Below are 18,258 nucleotides of genomic sequence, written 5' to 3' on the forward strand. Positions count from 1 at the left end.
ATGGCAGTCATTGAGAAAACAAATAGCACTGCCCCTAGAAGCATTGTGGGTGTGGCTGCTGTGTCACATGTGCATCAGTAGGTGGCAGAGAGGAGAGAGGCTATGCTTGTGCTCAGTTCTCTGATCTATAAACATCTGAATGATTAGTAGCCTAATAGTCCCTGAAAGAAGTAGGCCTGGAATGACCACCAGTCTGGAGGCTTGCAGGCCCCAGCAGTTCCCAGGTTTGAGAGCAAGCCAGAGACTGGAAGAATGGTGCCTGAGACTGAGGGCCCCAGTGAGGTTCCAGTATTGATAGAGTAGCAGAAGCTCGAAGCCTTGTATCAGACCAACAAGTCATTGCAATGAACATTTGCAAGCAAAGAAGTGTAGACCAAAAGTGCTGTGGGACACACTACAGCTTTCACAATAAGATTTTCCTATCTCTGCTGGCAAGGAGGTTTCAAGGGTGGAGGGCAGGTATAATGGGACTAGGTGTATAATGTGAAATTTACAAAAAGAAAAAAACAATAAAAACGTTTTTTTTAAAGGACACAAAAAAACCAAATAACAATGAATGCTGGAGAAGATGTGAACACAAATGAGACCTTATGCAATGCAAATAAGAATGTAACCTAGTTCAGCCATTCTGAAAATGTGTACCAGAGTTTCTCAGACTAAAAATTATGTCTGCCATATGACCAAGCTCTTTCACTTGTGGGCACTTAGCTCAAATACTGTATACATCACAGAGATACTTGCATATTGATGGTAGTACTATTTGCAGTTTACCCCAAAGGCTGCAAGGCAGCATATCACATGGATACTTACATATTGGTAGTTATGGGAGCAGTATTCACAGTAATGAATTTAAGTATCCAGCCTAGGTGTCCGTCATTGAAGGAGGAATGAAGTTGGGGCTGGAAAGATGGCTTGAGGATTCAGAGCAATGCCTGATCTTCCAAAGAATCAAAGTTTGATTTACAGCATCCACATGGTGATTCATACAACTGCCTGTAACAACCCTCTTCCGGTCTCCTCAGGCACCAGGCACACATTGTACACAGACATATGTGTATACAAAACACCTATGCACATAAAAATAAACTAATTAAGAATAAATAAAATTTGAACAATGACCATATCAGGAAACATGCTCATGTGGAAGAGTGAAGAGTCTCGCTTGTTACAGGTCCCATAATGACTTCTGAGAGTGAGAGACGGTCCTCTCCCAGGATTGCCCCGATTGGTTATCCAGTACAAAGCAGTCAGCCCTGGATCCATATACATCTGAACAAAATGGATAGAAGGTGGTGTGTGTGTGTGTGTGTGTGTGTGTGTGTGTGTGTAACAATAATAGAGAAAAGGAGGATATCAATTTGAGTGGTAGGCATGAGGGAGAATTGGAGACAGGAAAGGGATACAGGAAGTGGGATAATTAATTATATTTTAATTAAAACATAAAAATTATTTAACAATTATTTTTAAGTTAAAAAAAAAAAACAGGCTGAGCAAGCTATGGGGAGTAAGCCACTAAGCTGCATTCCTCCATGGCCTGTGTTTCAGCTTAAAAGCAAAAACAGAAGAATAATGGAAGGAATGTCTTTTGTAGGAAAATGCCTGCAACTGGAGATAATCTTATCAAGCTAATTAATTCTTAGAAAGACAAATACTGTAAGTTATTTTTTACTTATGGATCTTAGGTTTTATGTATACATACATATGATATATGTATGCATATACACAGGTAAAATAGAAAAACTGCCTAGGATAGTTGTCTTAGAGTTATTATTTCTTTGATAAAACAATGATTTATATTGCTTACACATCCATATCACAGTTTATCACTGAAGAAAGCCAGGGTAAGAACTCAAGCACAGGAAGGCAGGAACCTGGATTCAGCTGATGATAGAGGCCATGGAGGAGTGCTGCTCTCTGGCTGGTTCTCCATGGCTTGTTCAGCCTGCTCTCTTATAAAACTCAGGACCACCAGCCCAGGGATGGCACACTACCCATAGTGGGCGATAACCTCCTACATCAATCATAAGAAAATGTTCCATGGGCTCGCCTATAGTGTGATCTTATGAGGGAATTTTCTCAGTCGAGGTTTCCTCCTCTCAGATGACTATACCATGTGTCAAGTTGGCATACAACTGTCCAGCAAAAAAAGCAAAGGACTAACAAGAGAGGAAAAGGACTACAAAGGGAAGGATAGCAGAGTTTGAGGTGCTTTGTCCTTATAGACTTGCTTGAATATGTCTTTTGCATACAGTTATTACTAGGAAGATGGTTTTAAATAACTTTTTCGAGCAAATACAAACAGCAAGCAAGCTTGAAAATACCTCTGGAAGCTCATATCCTGTACTTGCTTAGCCTATTGGTTTTCCTAGACTGCCAGTCTCTCCTTACATCTCGCCTATCATGCATTTGGAATTCAGTCTGGCTATTCAGGCTTAGCTCAACTATTAAGACATCCATAAGGCATTTAAATTTATAGTACTAGTATGACAACCACAGGTTTCAGTACATTGAGGAAGCCCCTGTAGTGTCCCAGGATAAAGGAAACCTGATTTATATACTTGGTTTCACCAACATTAAGGACATTGTTACATGTGGAAAAGAGAAGATAGGTACACAGGATCCCAGGCTGGCCACAGACAGTAGTAACATATGAAATCTTTTGGTATGTGTATCAGCTTTCCGGTCCTCTGCTCCTGGATTATTTGATTTGCTAAGCATTCATTGCTTAGAAGCTCTGCATGCCGGCCCTGTGCCAGAGCCCCTTGCTTCCTGCTGCCTAGTCAACTGTGCTTCCTTCATGCCCTGGTGCCTAGAAGCCTGCCGACATTCCTCTGGCATTTCCTGTTTGAGGCACTGAGAATTTTGTCTAAGTGACAGGCTGTGGTATGCTTTTACTAATGTGTTGTCTGAGTCCCTCTACGAGCAAAGATACCCTCTGCCTGAGTTGCTTGCTCTGCATTCTGAATGCTCTCCTGAGGAATAGTTTATATATTCTTGTTAATGTAAAGGGGGAACATTTGGGCACCTTTTTTTCTGTTGCTGGTTTGGAGACCTATTTTTAACTTTGCTGGTTTTTTTTTTTTTTTCTTTCTATGATTGTGAATTGTAAGGTGTCAGACTGGCTGCCCTTGAGGCTGGTGTCCCTAATTTATCCCAAGAATAGGAAGAATTTAAAGGAGGTAACAAAACTGGTCAGGCCCAGGTCCGGGTCCAGCACGTTAGCCCAACCTACTCTGGAAGAATATTCTCCAGACATAAAGAGAGAATTGTTTCTGAGAATGTAGGCCATCTGCTTTTGTGGCGAGCACACAGATGCTTGTTGAGCCCAGTGGTTTGCATCCAGTAAGCCACAGATGTTCATTCTTTCTTTGGGGGTTGGGGGGCAGAAAGCAGCATTTTTCTGCCTCCCCCCTCTACCTGTCAAAATTCCATTCTCAATTGCCTTTCCTGGAGAAACTCTTGCAGAGGTGTTTTAGATGTGACTTCCCTTGCATATTTCTGTAGCACTTTACTCTGCAATGTGCCACACATGATGTCTTGGACTGTTGAACACAGGAAATTCCTCAGTCATGGTTAGAAGCACTGGTGGTGACTAGTCCACTTCTCCTTGTCACACAAAAGCACACTGAAGTACTGGACAAAGAGCAGACCCTTGGAGCAGTTGTGAAGGAGATTGAAAACTAAATATTTTTCTTTCTAGAGCAGGCTTTCACTGTAGGCTGGTGATCAAAGATGTCCCATACCTGGGATAGCTGTCTAACTCTCCAGATGCCTTATAGGCTCAGGATATATATCCATGTGCTGCACTTTGAACCAGAATAAGACAGCTGCTACTGCTGCCTAGCCAGCCACTGTGCCCCTCTCATGACCCCATCCTTATTTTGCCAAAGTATGTTTCTTATATCCCTTGTGCTGCCTGATATCCTGTTAAGTGGTCCTTTCTGACTTATACAAAGGGGAAAGTTAATATAGAAGAATAAGTGTGTTGACTTATATTGAATTTATAATATAAAAAATACTTCTCATTCGAATCCAGTGGATTTATAATAATGTTCACATGCTTTAATCTATTTTCCGCAACCCTCAGTGTGTTTTCTACAGTGAAATGTCATTTGTTGGCATAAAATTCTCAGAGGTATGGCATCATTTTTCAAACAGAGTATGCTTGATTTGATAGTAAGCCAGTAAAGTTTGGAGATGTGGTTTTGTTTTCAGCCTAATTACAAAAAGAGTGACAAATGAAAAAATTAATTTTCTTATTCTAACCAGAAAAGTATATGAATTTAAAGGAGCATTTCTAACTATATGTCTAATGATAAAACAACTATAAACTATATTACAAATATCACAATTGTATTAAACATCAAAAAGATAGCCTGAAATTTCACATTAATATAGTTGTAGCAGACACAGTCCAGTTTTTTAAGACTTAAACTTTTTTTCCTCAGTGTTTCAAGTTAGTTTGTTTGTTTTTTAAGATATGCTCCAATCCTGCAAAAGAATACAAAGGAATATTTACAGGAGCACATGCAATCTGAGAGAAATATATTTACCTCTTCTCACTTATTGAAACATTTACCCCTCCCAGTTTTGAGTGTGAAGTGGCTGTCAGTCCAATGTGACGGAGTGCTGAAAGCCTTCTTCAATGAGAAGTCATTTCATAATGCCCCATATACCAGATCTGCACTGATGAACAGGCAGTGCAGCTGTAGGGCTGGAATAGATATTTTATCCAAGGATGTTTAGGTATGAAGTTAGTTAGATATTTTCTGCAACTTACTTTCCTCTTCTTTAGAGTAAGAATAATGGTAGTATGCCCATGTAAGGGTACCATGAATTAGAAACGAGGTAATACAAAGCCTCAAAAAGTGTTGGCAATTCATGAAGCTAGGTCTCTGACCTGCAAAAGACTGCAGGTCCTTGTTGATGTTCCTAGTTGCCTATGGTTATCTTGTAGGATCTTGTTTCTGCCTAGTAGACATGAACTATAAGGAGTCAAGGTGACTATGGCCCTTATGATCCCAGGGTATTGGGCTACAGAGGCTGCCACTCAGAGCAATACACACCCTGTCCCATCATTTACTCTCTTTCCTTCTGGTCCTGTAGTTTGAACACATGACCCTAGTATATATTAAGCAAATGCTCTATCACTGAGCTATACCTAATCCTAGAATTTTATGCTAGATTATAGTCTGTTACTGTTTAAATGTTAATATGTTCTTTAAAATCTAATCTGATACACACATACACACACACACACACACACACACACACACACACACTGTCTTAGTCAGGGTTTCTATTCCTGCACAAACAGCATGACCAAGAAGCAAGTTGGGGAGGAAAGGGTTTATTCAGCTTACACTTCCATGCTGCTGTTCATCACCAAAGGAAGTCAGGACTGGAACTCAAACAGGTCAGGGAGCAGGAGCTGATGCAGAGGCCATGGAGGGATGTTCTTTACTGGCTTGCTTCCCCTGGCTTGCTCAGCCTACTCTTATAGAACCCAAGACTACCAGCCCAGGGATGGTCCCACCCACAAGGGGCCTTTCCCCCTTGATCACTAATTGAGAAAATGCCTTACAGTTGGATCTCATGGAGGTATTTCCTCAACTGAAGCTCCTTTCTCTGTGATAACTCCAGCTGTGTCAAGTTGACACAAAAATAGCCAGTACAATTGACCCCTTGTCAACTTGACACACAAACACATCACTAGTAAGCCTCAACCCTTACATTCTTATTCATCCCCAAGATCTAAATAACTTTAAAAGTCCCACAGTCTTTACATATTCTTAAATTTTCAATCTCTTTAAAATATCCATCTCTTTTAAAATCCAAAGTCTTTTTACAATTAAAAGTCTCTTAACTGTGGGCTCCACTAGAACAGTTTCTTCCTTCAAGAGGGAAAATATCAGAGCACAGTCACAATCAAAGCAAAAATCAATCTCCAACTGTCCAACATCTGGGATCCAACTCACGATCTTCTGGGCTCCTCCAAGGGCTTGGGTCACTTCTCCAGCCATGCCCTTTGTAGCACACACGTCGTCCTCTGGGCTCCAGATGCCTGTACTCCACTGCTGCTGCTGCTCTTGGTGGTCATCTCGTGGTACTGGCATCTCCAAAACACTGCATGACCCCTTCAGTCCTGGGCCTTCAATTACAACTGGGGCTGCACCTTCACCAATGGCCTTCCATGGCCTCTCACAGTGCCGAGCCTCAGCTGCTCTGCGTGACCCCTTCATGCCTTCAAAACCAGTACCACCTGGGTGACCCTTACACATTACCAAGTCCCACTGCAGAAGGAGTACAACCTTGCCTATCTCTGGAACACAGCCTCTTTGTGCTTTCAGAAAACACTTCCCAGAAGATGTCACCTCAACGAAGCTGGTCTCTTCTTAATCACCGCTAATTTCTTAGCTCCAGCTAACCAGCATCAATAGTCCCAGTAATGCAAAGTTTTTGCTTTAGTAGTTCTGGTATCTTGTTAATCACAGCTGATTCTTCAGCCCCAGCTAACCAGAACTACAAAATCTTCACAATAAAAACAGCAATGGCCCTGAAGAGAGTCTTTAATTTTCCCTCTGAAATTTCACAAACCAGGCCTCCATCTTCTGCACTGTTCTCAGCATTATCTTCCAAGCTCCTACACAACATCTGACAGAGCTCTTAACAATGAATGGATCTTCAAGCCCAAAGTTCCAAAGTCCTTCCACAGTCCTCCCCAAAACATGGTCAGGTTGTCACAGGAATACCCCACTCTGCTGGTACCAATTTGTCTTAGTCAGGGTTTCTATTCCTGCACAAACAGCATGACCAAGAAGCAAGTTGGGGAGGAAAGGGTTTATTCAGCTTACACTTCCATGCTGCTGTTCATCACCAAAGGAAGTCAGGACTGGAACTCAAACAGGTCAGGGAGCAGGAGCTGATGCAGAGGCCATGGAGGGATGTTCTTTACTGGCTTGCTTCCCCTGGCTTGCTCAGCCTACTCTTATAGAACCCAAGACTACCAGCCCAGGGATGGTCCCACCCACAAGGGGCCTTTCCCCCTTGATCACTAATTGAGAAAATGCCTTACAGTTGGATCTCATGGAGGTATTTCCTCAACTGAAGCTCCTTTCTCTGTGATAACTCCAGCTGTGTCAAGTTGACACAAAAATAGCCAGTACACACACACACACACACACACACACACACACACACACACTGTAGCTTTACAGAACAGACAGTGAGAAGTAGGTTCTTAAGGAACTCCCAACCATACAGTATATGGTGCCATTAAGTGATGTAGATATGTTCAAACTAAGTGCAGACTCAGAGGCAGTGCTGACTGGACTCTAGTCTCTTAGATGATGTCAAGTGTGTGGAATGAGACTTGGCTTCAAGATCACCAGAAGACAGAACTAGAACCATGGGGAACGGTCAGGGTGGAGTTCCAGTAGTGGCTCCATGGAGAAAAAAATGGTCTAGCAGCCTCAGTGCTCTGGAAACAGCTGACCTTCCCATCAGTGAGGGCCAGCGACAGAAGATTGACAGCCAGGACTTAAAAAGGAGTCTGAATTTAGATATGAAGTCTGAATTTAGACAAGATACACACACTAACTGATGTACAGACTCCCCCAGGGACGGGGGCTTTTCTGAATTGTTCTGTTCAGTAGATTGTGCTTTTCAACCCCAGTATCCTGAATACTGCTCCTACCTGTATGTGATTAGAGGCAGTGCCCAGGCCCCAACATCAAGCATATGAGTTTCCCTCCATTGCCTTCTCAGGAGCCTTAGCTGTCTGCTCAGTTGACTCCGGTAGATTCCTGCTATGTGCAGGGGAGATCTTGGTGGGCTTGCTACTTAATTCGGCAAAGGCAGTAGTGCTATGTCTCTTGCTATTGCAGGATAAACCAGCTGCCTCCCTCATCTTGACTTCATTGGACAGGTCTAAGAATTCCTCTGTAACAAGCAACCCCTTATCTTCTAGGCCGCTGTGCCCGCTGTGGGGAAAATGTCGTTGGAGAAGGAACAGGATGTACTGCCATGGATCAGGTCTTCCACGTGGATTGCTTCACCTGCATTGTCTGTGATGTCAAGCTCCGAGGACAGCCTTTCTATGCTGTGGAGAAGAAGGCATACTGCGAGCCCTGCTACATTGTAAGTTGCCACATTAGGTCTTCATCTGCTCTGTCTTATTTGACCAAATACAAGTTACTCCATATAAATGTCACCATCAGTTCTTTGAAGTTCAAAAGATGTGTACACATGTAAATTGACATACTGTATTTTTTCTATATAATTACAGTTCATATGAGGTAAAAAATTGTGTTAGGAGGGAACTGCCTTTCAACTAAAGGTCAGCCAGAAAGCTGTCTTACCTGTGTTTTTCATTCATGTATATAGGAACAGTATGTTCTCTGTCATGTATATGAAGGATTCCTGTTCTCAGAGTCATACAGTCTTATCGTGCATTTGAAATCTCAGTATTTTAGGAAAGACTTAGCAGGTGGCAGAATTCAATGGCCTTCTAAACTTCTGGACTAATTATCTCTGCAGAATCATTTTACCTCCCTAACCCCCCAGGTTGTCTATGGTATAGAGAAACTCTTTATTATAAAGTATTAAAGAGAATGGCATTCTACTTCTGACCTGACCAACTAGAGATGGTTTTCTGTTTTAAAGAACAAAGCTATTTTTGAATAGCAAAGCTTAGTGACTAAAAATAAATAACATTTCCTTAGCATTTTATATGGCTACTTAATCTATTTAGCTACCTTCTGATAAAGTAGATTGCTTAATAAGAAAGCTTTATATCCAAAGTAAGTCCCTTTACTGTCATTCTGGTTTTGATCTATCTGTTGAACATATTCATGGCAAAGTAGGACTTTTTGCAAACCTAAAAATTAGTCACAGTCGCACCCTCTGTCAAGGCATTTCAACAGCAAAGGAACCTTGAGAATAAGGTACTGGGACTCAGAAATTTGTAGATCTCCAGAGTTTAATTTTATTGGAATTTCTGCCTTGGTTGATGTCTTAGCACTACTGCTACTGTGATGAGACACCATGACCAAAGGCAGCTTGTTTAGGAAACAGTTTATACTTCCAGGTAGTAGTCCATCACTGATGACAATGAGGGAAAGGCCATAGAAGGATGCTGCTTAGTGGCTTGCTCTCCATGGCTCCCTCAGCCTGATTTACTATAGAATATAGGACCACCAGCCCAAGGATGAGCTGAGCTCTTCCCCATTGACCACTAATGCAGAAAATGCCTTACAGAGTTGCCTACATCTAGATCTATGATGGCACTTTCTTCATTGAAGTTCCCTCTTTTCCAGTGACTCTAGCTTGTCTCAAGTTAACATAAAATTAAGCCAGCACAGTTGGTAACAAAATTCTGAAAACTCAAGTTCATTGAAACCCAAGGATGTGTAGCACAAAGAGCAGTTCTCCAGGACTGACATTTTCTATGTTCATGTAATATTACATTGCATCTCTTGGTTTCCATCTTACTTTGTTTTCCTTCCAGGAACAACTTAAACACATGCAGCAGCGTTATGATCCCATCAGCTAAAGCAGGTGGGAGAGAAAGGAACTGTTTTCGGGTCACTTGCCTAACTGCTCTCTTTAGAAGTGAGACTAGAGACACAGGCGTAGGGTGGCTTCTGGTTACTGTCAGTCAGAGTCAGGGCTGCATTAGTCACATTCCCTCCTTGTCCTGTGACTTGGGCAGTGCTGCATGTCATTAGTTGTTCAGACTATAACGATAAGCATAGCAGTGCCCTGTCTATCTGGAAGCAGCAGCATCTACAATAAGAAAAAGTCTAGTCAGCAAAATCTCACCTCTTACATCATGCAGCTCTTCAAGTGCCACCCTGTGAAATCATTGTTGAAAAGAGGAAGGCCTTTTATAATTCTGACCTCTTTTAAGTGGGCTGCACTTTCTAGCGACTCAGGACAGCCTTGTGCAATCGTTTATTGCTGCAAGTTTTGGCAGCAAAGTCAGCAAAGCCTCGTCCAGCCATCTAGCTCTCGTGTAGCAGGGAGCAGTAACTTTTTTATAGCTCCTGTTTGGTCCCTTTTAACTGTGCCACTGATCATTGCTACTGTAACAATGCTTCTGTGGAAGGCATCTTAAGCTGCTTATTTTTATGCTTTGTAAGCAAAGGTCTTACATAAAATACGGGGAAACTGTAACAGCATGCAGAGGACTTGAGTTTGAATTGAATTCAGTCAAAGCTTTCTGTCGTGGGCAAGTTACTTGCTCTTTCTAAGCCGTGGTTTTTCTTTCTCATCTATATACTGGACATGATGGGACATTTTTCCATAAGCTCCCTGAAGATGAAATGAGACAATCTTTGTAAGCACCCTTAGTCTACTGAGGAAAAGCTATTCAACAAATGTTGCATCTGTACTTAGTATTGTTAGATTTGGGAACCTGTTCACCATTCCATATGTGTGCGGTGAGACTCAGACTCACTTAGCTCAAGGAAGCTGTTTTGCTTCTTGGATATACCTATCTTCCATTTTTTGTTAATGTTTGCTTACCTTGTTGTACAACAAAGCTTTAGCTTCATGTTTTTAGTCATTTTCTATAGTGTGGCAGCTCAGAATCCAGACTCTATTATATGATCCTTGAGATTGTTTAAGACGCTGGCTCCCTCTGTTCTGGTTGTGTGTCATAGCACTCTGCACTTCAAGCAAGGCAGACTATCTGGGAAATATTTAATCATACACATGGAAGAGCTGAGTGAATTCAAATAATAGAGAACCTTACTATCCTTTCTGTGACTTCTCCCTCTCAGAAGACCCTGTTATTGAGGTCCTTGACTAATGGCCTCCTTTCATAGCTACCCAGAAAGGTTGAAATCTCAGAATTCAGTTATACTTTACCTAAAGGCCTTCTCTGTTCAGAATTGATTCCAGGATGCAGCATGGACCTCGTGCCCTTGACTGAGGTATTGACACTTCCAATTCCTTCGAAACGTTCTCAGTTCTGATAAGCTGCATGCTGAAAGAACAGAGAGACGAGGGAAACAGGAAGTGTGAATTAGAACAAGCTGCGTGGCAGGTGGACTTAATACAGGCAGCGCTAGGAGTGCTTGTCTCTCCAGGAGCTAAAGTTCTAGAACAGGAGACCCTGTCCATGGGAACCAGCTTCTTGTCACACGGCTGGACACAGGTGTCCCAAAGACATTGTGAACAAAGACAAGACAAGCAGGTCCCTGGGTGTCAGTCCATAGGACTCTTTTCTTTCTGTTCTTGTGTTTGGTTTGTTGTTACTTAATTGATGGAATAAGATATAATAAGAATACCTATTTTATTGCTTAATTGACTTAGTTAATTATTTCTCTGTAAGCACCAACCACTCACGCTTGACTCTTGATCCAGGAGTGAGGCCTCCCTCCTGTCAAACAAAACTTACATTTCCTTCTGAATTGGTTATTGATAAGACTAAAATCATATATAAATGTAATATTGTATACTCTGATATTCAGTGCCCAGTAATCTCATCGTATTTGGTTGATCACATTAGTTCTTTCCTGTGGTCTCTTGAGCTCTTATTTTTTGTGTATCTGCATCTGCAGTTGAACAGATTTGATTCAGTGTGGTGGTATAGCTCTCTTCACATGTATTTTACCTGTTTTCTGTCAAGTACCTGATATGAATATATGCACAGCATACTTCAGTGGCAATCTTCACTTTTAGCCTCTCATCTACTTAGATTTATAGTATATTTGTGAACTACCTTTTAAAGCAAAAATATATTTTCCATTCCTTTATCATTATATTATGCTTAAAGAAAATTGAGTGAAAATTTTATATCTTTAAAATAAAGAACAATTAAAATAAAAATAAAATAAAAAATAAATAAAATACTTTTAAAATAAAAGTAAAATAAAATAAATTTACAATTAAATTAAAATTTAAAAGTAACATAATTTTTAAAATGTAGTTTATTGTCTTGCTTAGGGTTTCCATTGCTGTAAAGAGACACCATGACCAAGCCCACTCTTATAAAGAACATTTAATTGGGGCTGGCTTACACTTTCAGAGGTGCAGTCCATTATCATCATGGTGGGAAGCATGGTAGCATCCAGGCAGGCATGGCACTGGGAAAGGAGCTGAGAGTTCTACATCTTGTTCTGAAGGCAAACATGAGGAGACTGTCTCACACATGGCTAGGAGGGGGGTTTCAAAGCCCACCCCGCACTAACACACTTCCTCCAACAAGGCCACACCTCCTGAATAGTGCCACTCTTTGAGCCAAGCATTCAAACCACCACAATTATCAACTCAAATTATCAACATCAGTAATTCTAGGACATTGCCTGCTGTTCTTAGTTTCGACCTAGAACACGTGATCCTCCTGCCCCAGTTTCATATAATATACCACCACACCTAACACTTTGAAATATTTCTTTTGAAAGCTGTTTCTAGTTGACAAGACTGTTACAATCAATGAGCTCATATATTAAACGATATGCTATTCCCTGTTAGATTTATTTAGATTCATTTGGGTCAATGTAATAAGTATATTATGTCCTAGTTATTTTAACTGATGCTTGTATCAGTAGTAGTAAATGATCTTGTAAATGACTCGTTTTGATTATGCTTATAGTTTTGAATAAATAAAAAGATAAAAATTAAGAGCACTTAAGTTTATTAGGAAGTAAAATGATTTAAATAGAATCCATCTACCTTGGTCCTATCTGTCTAGTTATAATGTTGGGTACATCATTTGCCTCCAAGTACCAGGGTGTTTTTGTTTTTAAATTAAAATTCCCTAATGTTATAGATAAGGAATGAGCAAGTGTGTTATTTTTGTATCATGAAACTATTGTCTGTCTAAGGGATTAATCTGCTGAGTGACCTTATTGTGATACGATGGAGAAGCTGCAGCCCACAATGGGCATGTTTCAGCTGCTGTTGCTATAGAAATATTGAAAGTAATTGGCTTGATAGGAAGAACACAGGGTCCATAGGAGATGAGTGCTTTGCTTACAGTCATTTGTGTTTTTAGGTATGAAGAGCATCAACAAGGAGTTTGAAACTCCTCTGGTTGAGACAGGCTTCCTTCTGAGCATTAATGTAACAAAGGAACACATGCTTTCTTCTTGGCAGTGTAAAGGAGCCTAGGCCTTGGGACATACACATCAGACGTCCTCAGGCAAAGTCTGTTTATGAAATGGTGATCCAGGATCCTCCACTGGGTCAGGGCTTTTGGACAGAGGAGCAGGCATTTTTATTACAATTGAGATCCTACAGACTAGCAGGCCTCTGAAAGTAGCAAGCCAGTCTCCTGGGAGACTAACTTGAAAGTACCAGAACTGGGCACATTAATAACCAATACATTAGCAGCCTTTTGCTCTCTTATGGCACTAAATGGTGAAGTTAAAGCAGTCTAGATTTTCAACTCCATTAAGATGTAGTTTTCTTGTACCTCTGCAGGAAAGCTGTCCTTTTATGTACTAACATTTGTCCTAATGGAATGTTTTAAAAGCAGGGCCCTGCGTGGGTGTTGGAAAAGGAACCAAAGAGTTGGGACAGAGTCTGAAAAATCCACATGAGCATTGCTCTCCCTAATCGCCCACCTCTGCTCTCATCAGCATGATGCTGCTTCTGCCTCCCTCGGTCTCCTACTGCACACACCACCTACACACTTAAACACATCCATTCCTGCTGTCTTACTGTCACCCCACCAGCACTCTCCCAATAAGGAAAAGGGTTCAAGAACGAGAAACATTGTTTTAAAAAACACTCTCCAATGAGGTTGACTGTATGAACCTGGGTGTAATCTCCCTCATTCCTGACCTCCCATATGGCACATCATGTCTATTGGAACTGTGATAGGCAAGGGGAGAGTATTAGACCTGGTTACAAATGAGGCTTTGATATGGTCAAAGGAAAAGGCAAAATGAAAACCAGAAAGCTTTCTTCTGACCTGGTCCTTATTTGTTATTATATTTACTTATCTTATTTATTTTATTTGCTTTATTTATTTACCATGCTGTTACCCTGAAAACGTACATTCATCCTTTTGAAAACACCAGAATGCTGCCACTCACTGGCCACTCACTTTCAAGTCACGGAAGCTTTCTGATCCCAAGATTTCATTTGATAGCAACCACTGACTTAATTGTGCCTTCTAGTATTATAGATAACAGGTAAAAAGCTATGACACCTGCTCTTCCCTTCAGTATCTACAAATCATGGAATCTCAATACAAACAGAATGCATTTATGTTTAGAGTTCAGTGTAGGCATAGTGATAAATGCCATCTGCCCAATGGTATAAGTGTATTTTTTAGTGGTTTCCTTTGTCTGTTGGTCTGAAAGGAGCCTTGGAAATATTGGTTCTGCTCCTTTTACTATCATTTCCAGTAGCAAGAAACTGAGGCTTGTACAACTCTAGTGTGATGGGATTTGTTTTATCTTATATTTTATTTTGTTCTTTTTTTTTTTTTAATGAAGGAAGGAAAGAAGACCTAAATGACTGGTTTTTCTCTATTGCCTTCTCTAGGTGGGGTCTGGGACTTTTGTGGGTTTGTTGTTCATTTTTTACATTTAATTCAAACTGGATTTAGGGATATATAACCTTGTCTTATTTTCGAGAATGTTGGGATCAAAATCGTCTTTTTAATGGTAGCGATTCTTTAAAAAATTAATATCTTTTAATATACAGTCATTAGAAGACTAGAAAAAGAAACATTATCAAATTCTCCCATGCCGTATCTGCAGTCTGCTGAACATCCATCTTCTACCTCTGTGCTTGTTTGCATGGTCATAACCATGGGGCTATAATAGCCTCTGATGTGGGTGACGCATGCCGAGTACTCTCACCTTACTTCCTAATTAGCTACTTGCTTAGTTCTATAATAGTGTATCAAACTTTGTTTTGTTCAGAAATGTTCCATGGGCATTCATAAAGAATATATATCCGCCGGGCGTGGTGGTGCACGCCTTTAATCCCAGCACTGGGGAGGCAGAGGCAGGCGGATTTCTGAGTTCGAGGCCAGCCTGGTCTACAAAGTGAGTTCCAGGACAGCCAGGGCTACACAGAGAAACCCTGTCTCGAAAAACCAAAAAAAAAAAAAAAAAAAAAAAAGAATATATATCCTTTCTGAAGAGTGACTCCAAAAGAACTATTTTGTTAGATAAACACATTAATGAGAACATTCCAAGATCAGATGAAACTGTGGTAAACAAAGAGCCAGTAAAACTACTAATTGACGAAAAAATAGGATATAGGATCGTGCTCAGTGGTAATCTACTCACCTAGCACGTGTAAGGCAGGAAACAAAAAAGGAAACATGAAAAGGAGGGAAACAAAAAAAGAGAAAAATAAGCAAAGATAAATTAGCAAATTCTTATAATTCAAGTTATAGTATTTCAAGAGAATATTTTACAAAGTCAAATATCAATATCCTATAATATGAAAAGCAAAATACAATTTATGACAAAACTATCAGATTAACCAGAGGACATGACGTTATTTGTAAGCATTCCGTATCGCAGTAAGGATCAGACTTCTTCCCCTTCTGTAAGTATCGCTACACAGAGAAACCCTGTCTTGAAAAACCCAAAAATAAAACAAAACAAAACCAAGTCTCAGTGCACTGAAATATATAGCAAGCAATCCGGATGGATGATGAGGCGAAATGAAGACACCTGTTCTTTAGAAAGCACATTCCTTTCTGTCTTTGACCAATTAATTACAGGAGTTGGATAATACAATTAATAAGATTGATTGAATCAAGATACATTGACTGTATAATAAAGAAATTTATTTTCCCGATGCCCATAAAATATTTAGAAAAACATTTATCAAATCAAAATCTGAAAGGAAACTACATATGGTACACCAGTTTAGTCCTACATCTTGGGAGGCTGAAGTAGGTATGTTGCAAGTTCATGGCCACTCTTGATTACATAGGGAAACCCTGTCCAAAAGGAAAAAGCAAACAAATTCCGAAAGGGAACTGTAGATGAGTCCAACAGTTGACTAGCCAAGATAACAGCCGAGAAATGAAAAGTTAAGTAAATAAACACCCTGCTTGTGCAGACTGCTTCAACTATGGAAGGAAGATGATAATGCCTGCCAGACAGAGGGAGGTCTAAATCGCAGAAGCCACTGTAAGGAGAGTACAGAAAATAACTTGATGCTCATAGGAGATGCTGCTTAAAGAAGGGGTGGGATGCAGGCCATTCATGACAAGTTGTTGGTAACTGAAAAAAATTCTAGGATATTCTATAACAGTGAATTCAAGGCCAGCTGAGGTTAGAAAAGACCCTGTCTCATGGGGAAGGGTAAGAGGTGGGTGGGAATTAATGAATGTGGTACAAATAAATCTAGACAAATGTTACAAACTGTCGGGGTGAAAAAAAAAGTGTGGGCATAACTATAGACCATTTCCTCTCTCTCCACTGAACCTAGGCTCATTTGCTCTGAGTAAAATGTTTTAATCCTAGTACACTTTTTCTCAATGTGGCCTTGCTAACATGCACATAACCTTAAGTTCAATACCCATGCTTCATAAACCAGGTATGCTAGCACATACTTGTAACTACAGCCAGGGAGGTGAAGACAGGGTGATTAGGAGTTCAATGCCAGCCAGGGGTGCAGTAGACCTTCCCTCAAAAAAAAAAATCACATGTTTCATAGGAAAGATGCTTTTTCTGTAAATCTAAAATATGCAAGGGGGAAAAAAACCTCAAATAACCCCACCAATGTAGATGAAAGTCAGAAGTGCTACCTGAGAAAAGGCAAGGAAATGTCACTAACAGGGTTTCTCCTATCTTCAAAGAACAAATGATGCCTGCAGTGTCTCCACCCTGAGCCTTCTGAGACCCTAACTTAGCCTGCCTCAGGGAGGAAGTGCTAATCTAACTGCACAGGTGGAGAAATCCTAAGAGAAATGTTGAGTTCAGTGCTGTGTGATAAATTGGAGTGGTAAAGTGAATGCCACATAATAAAATATTCTCAATTATTTGATGAGTGCAATATTTGAACAATATTAGCAGCCTTTAAAATACTTGGTTTAAACTCATATAGCAAATTGGGGCAGGGAGAGAATATGAGTGTAATTCTCTCCATGGATACGTTTCACTGAAATGATACTTCATAAATTTGTTACAAATTTTTCAGGATTTAAATTTCTAAAGAGTGTGTGCGTGCTTGCATGTGTGTGATGGGTGTACCATGCTGGTGGATGCCAGAAAAGGGCATCAAATCCCCTAGAACTGGACTTACCAGTGTTTGTGAGCCTGGGTTCTAGGAATCAAACCCAAGTTCTTTGCAAGAGCAGCAAATATTCCTAACAGCCGAGCCATGTCTCCAGCCTATCATGCCTTCTTTTAAAAACAAGCAACCACCCCAGCACAAAGCCAGCTCTAAGTAAAATGAGGAAACTAGTTAAGTTGAATAAGGCCAGCCTTCCTACCCTCGAATCTAGGAATGTGCATGATCATCTCTTATATTTGTATTTTTCTAAACATGCTTTTTAACTTTTGAAGTGGGACAATGAAAACAAAAAGAAAAGAGAAAGCTAAATGCATATATGTTTGCATAATTATGTAGGGTTTTTTTTTTTGACACAGACATAACAAATAATATAAAGGTCTACATACCTGTTACCCAGTTTAACAACAAACTACTAGAAATGCACTGGATTCTTTGTTCTGATCACAGTCCCCAAACTTCCTTCTGTCATGCCCATGGGGTTCTAATGCACACCTCTAGCAATGTGTACTGCTGTTTGCATGCAGGGTTTCATAGCTGTAAATATAGAACATATAAATATTTATAGACAATGGCAGACTATAAAACATGATTAAATCTCAAGTGGTAGGACAAAGCCTAAAAAGCTGACAAGATAAAACTTACAAGGTTAGATTTAAAGAATACATGAGAGAGAGCCCTTCCATAAAAGCCATAAGAAAAACTGAGCAACTAGGCAACATTGGAAATTGTGTCTGTGTAATGGAATTTGGGGTGCTTTGGAGCCCACCTGACACTTGTATGCCACTCTTGGAGCCACTCATTCATAATCAGCAGTCTGTCCAATCTATGGCTACCTTTTCTAATGATATAGCTCTGTCCTCCTGTGGACACTGGGCAGTACTTTACTGACAAAGAAGCTGAAGCACATACCTCCTAGTTGATTGACCAGAGCAACAGGAAGTCCTTATTGATAACAGTTATAACATTTCCCCCTAACTCTTATCCCAAAGTATCCCAATTTCTATGGTATTTGAATAAGAACATTTCAAGCCCAGA

General features: G+C 40.4%; 1 protein-coding gene and 1 non-coding gene across 13 annotated transcripts in view; both read left to right on the forward strand.

The window, feature by feature from the left end:
• Nucleotides 1-18,258, forward strand: part of Lpp (LIM domain containing preferred translocation partner in lipoma) — a 608,013-nt gene that overhangs the window by 495,889 nt on the left and 93,866 nt on the right. For all 12 annotated transcript variants that reach the window (XM_085832096.1, XM_085832095.1, XM_029470446.2 and 9 more), the window contains one exon: nucleotides 7,970-8,139. In XM_085832096.1, coding sequence (XP_085688222.1) covers nucleotides 7,970-8,139 — 170 coding nt within the window. The remainder of the gene's footprint in view (nucleotides 1-7,969; nucleotides 8,140-18,258) is intronic.
• LOC115029631 (small nucleolar RNA SNORA17) lies at nucleotides 28-159 on the forward strand. Its single transcript, XR_003835197.1, has one exon. It is a non-coding gene; the product is annotated as a small nucleolar RNA SNORA17 (small nucleolar RNA).

Source organism: Mus caroli, unplaced genomic scaffold (assembly GCF_978045245.1).
Source record: "Mus caroli unplaced genomic scaffold, Mus_caroli_1 scaffold_17, whole genome shotgun sequence".
Classification (NCBI taxonomy): domain Eukaryota; kingdom Metazoa; phylum Chordata; class Mammalia; order Rodentia; family Muridae; genus Mus; species Mus caroli.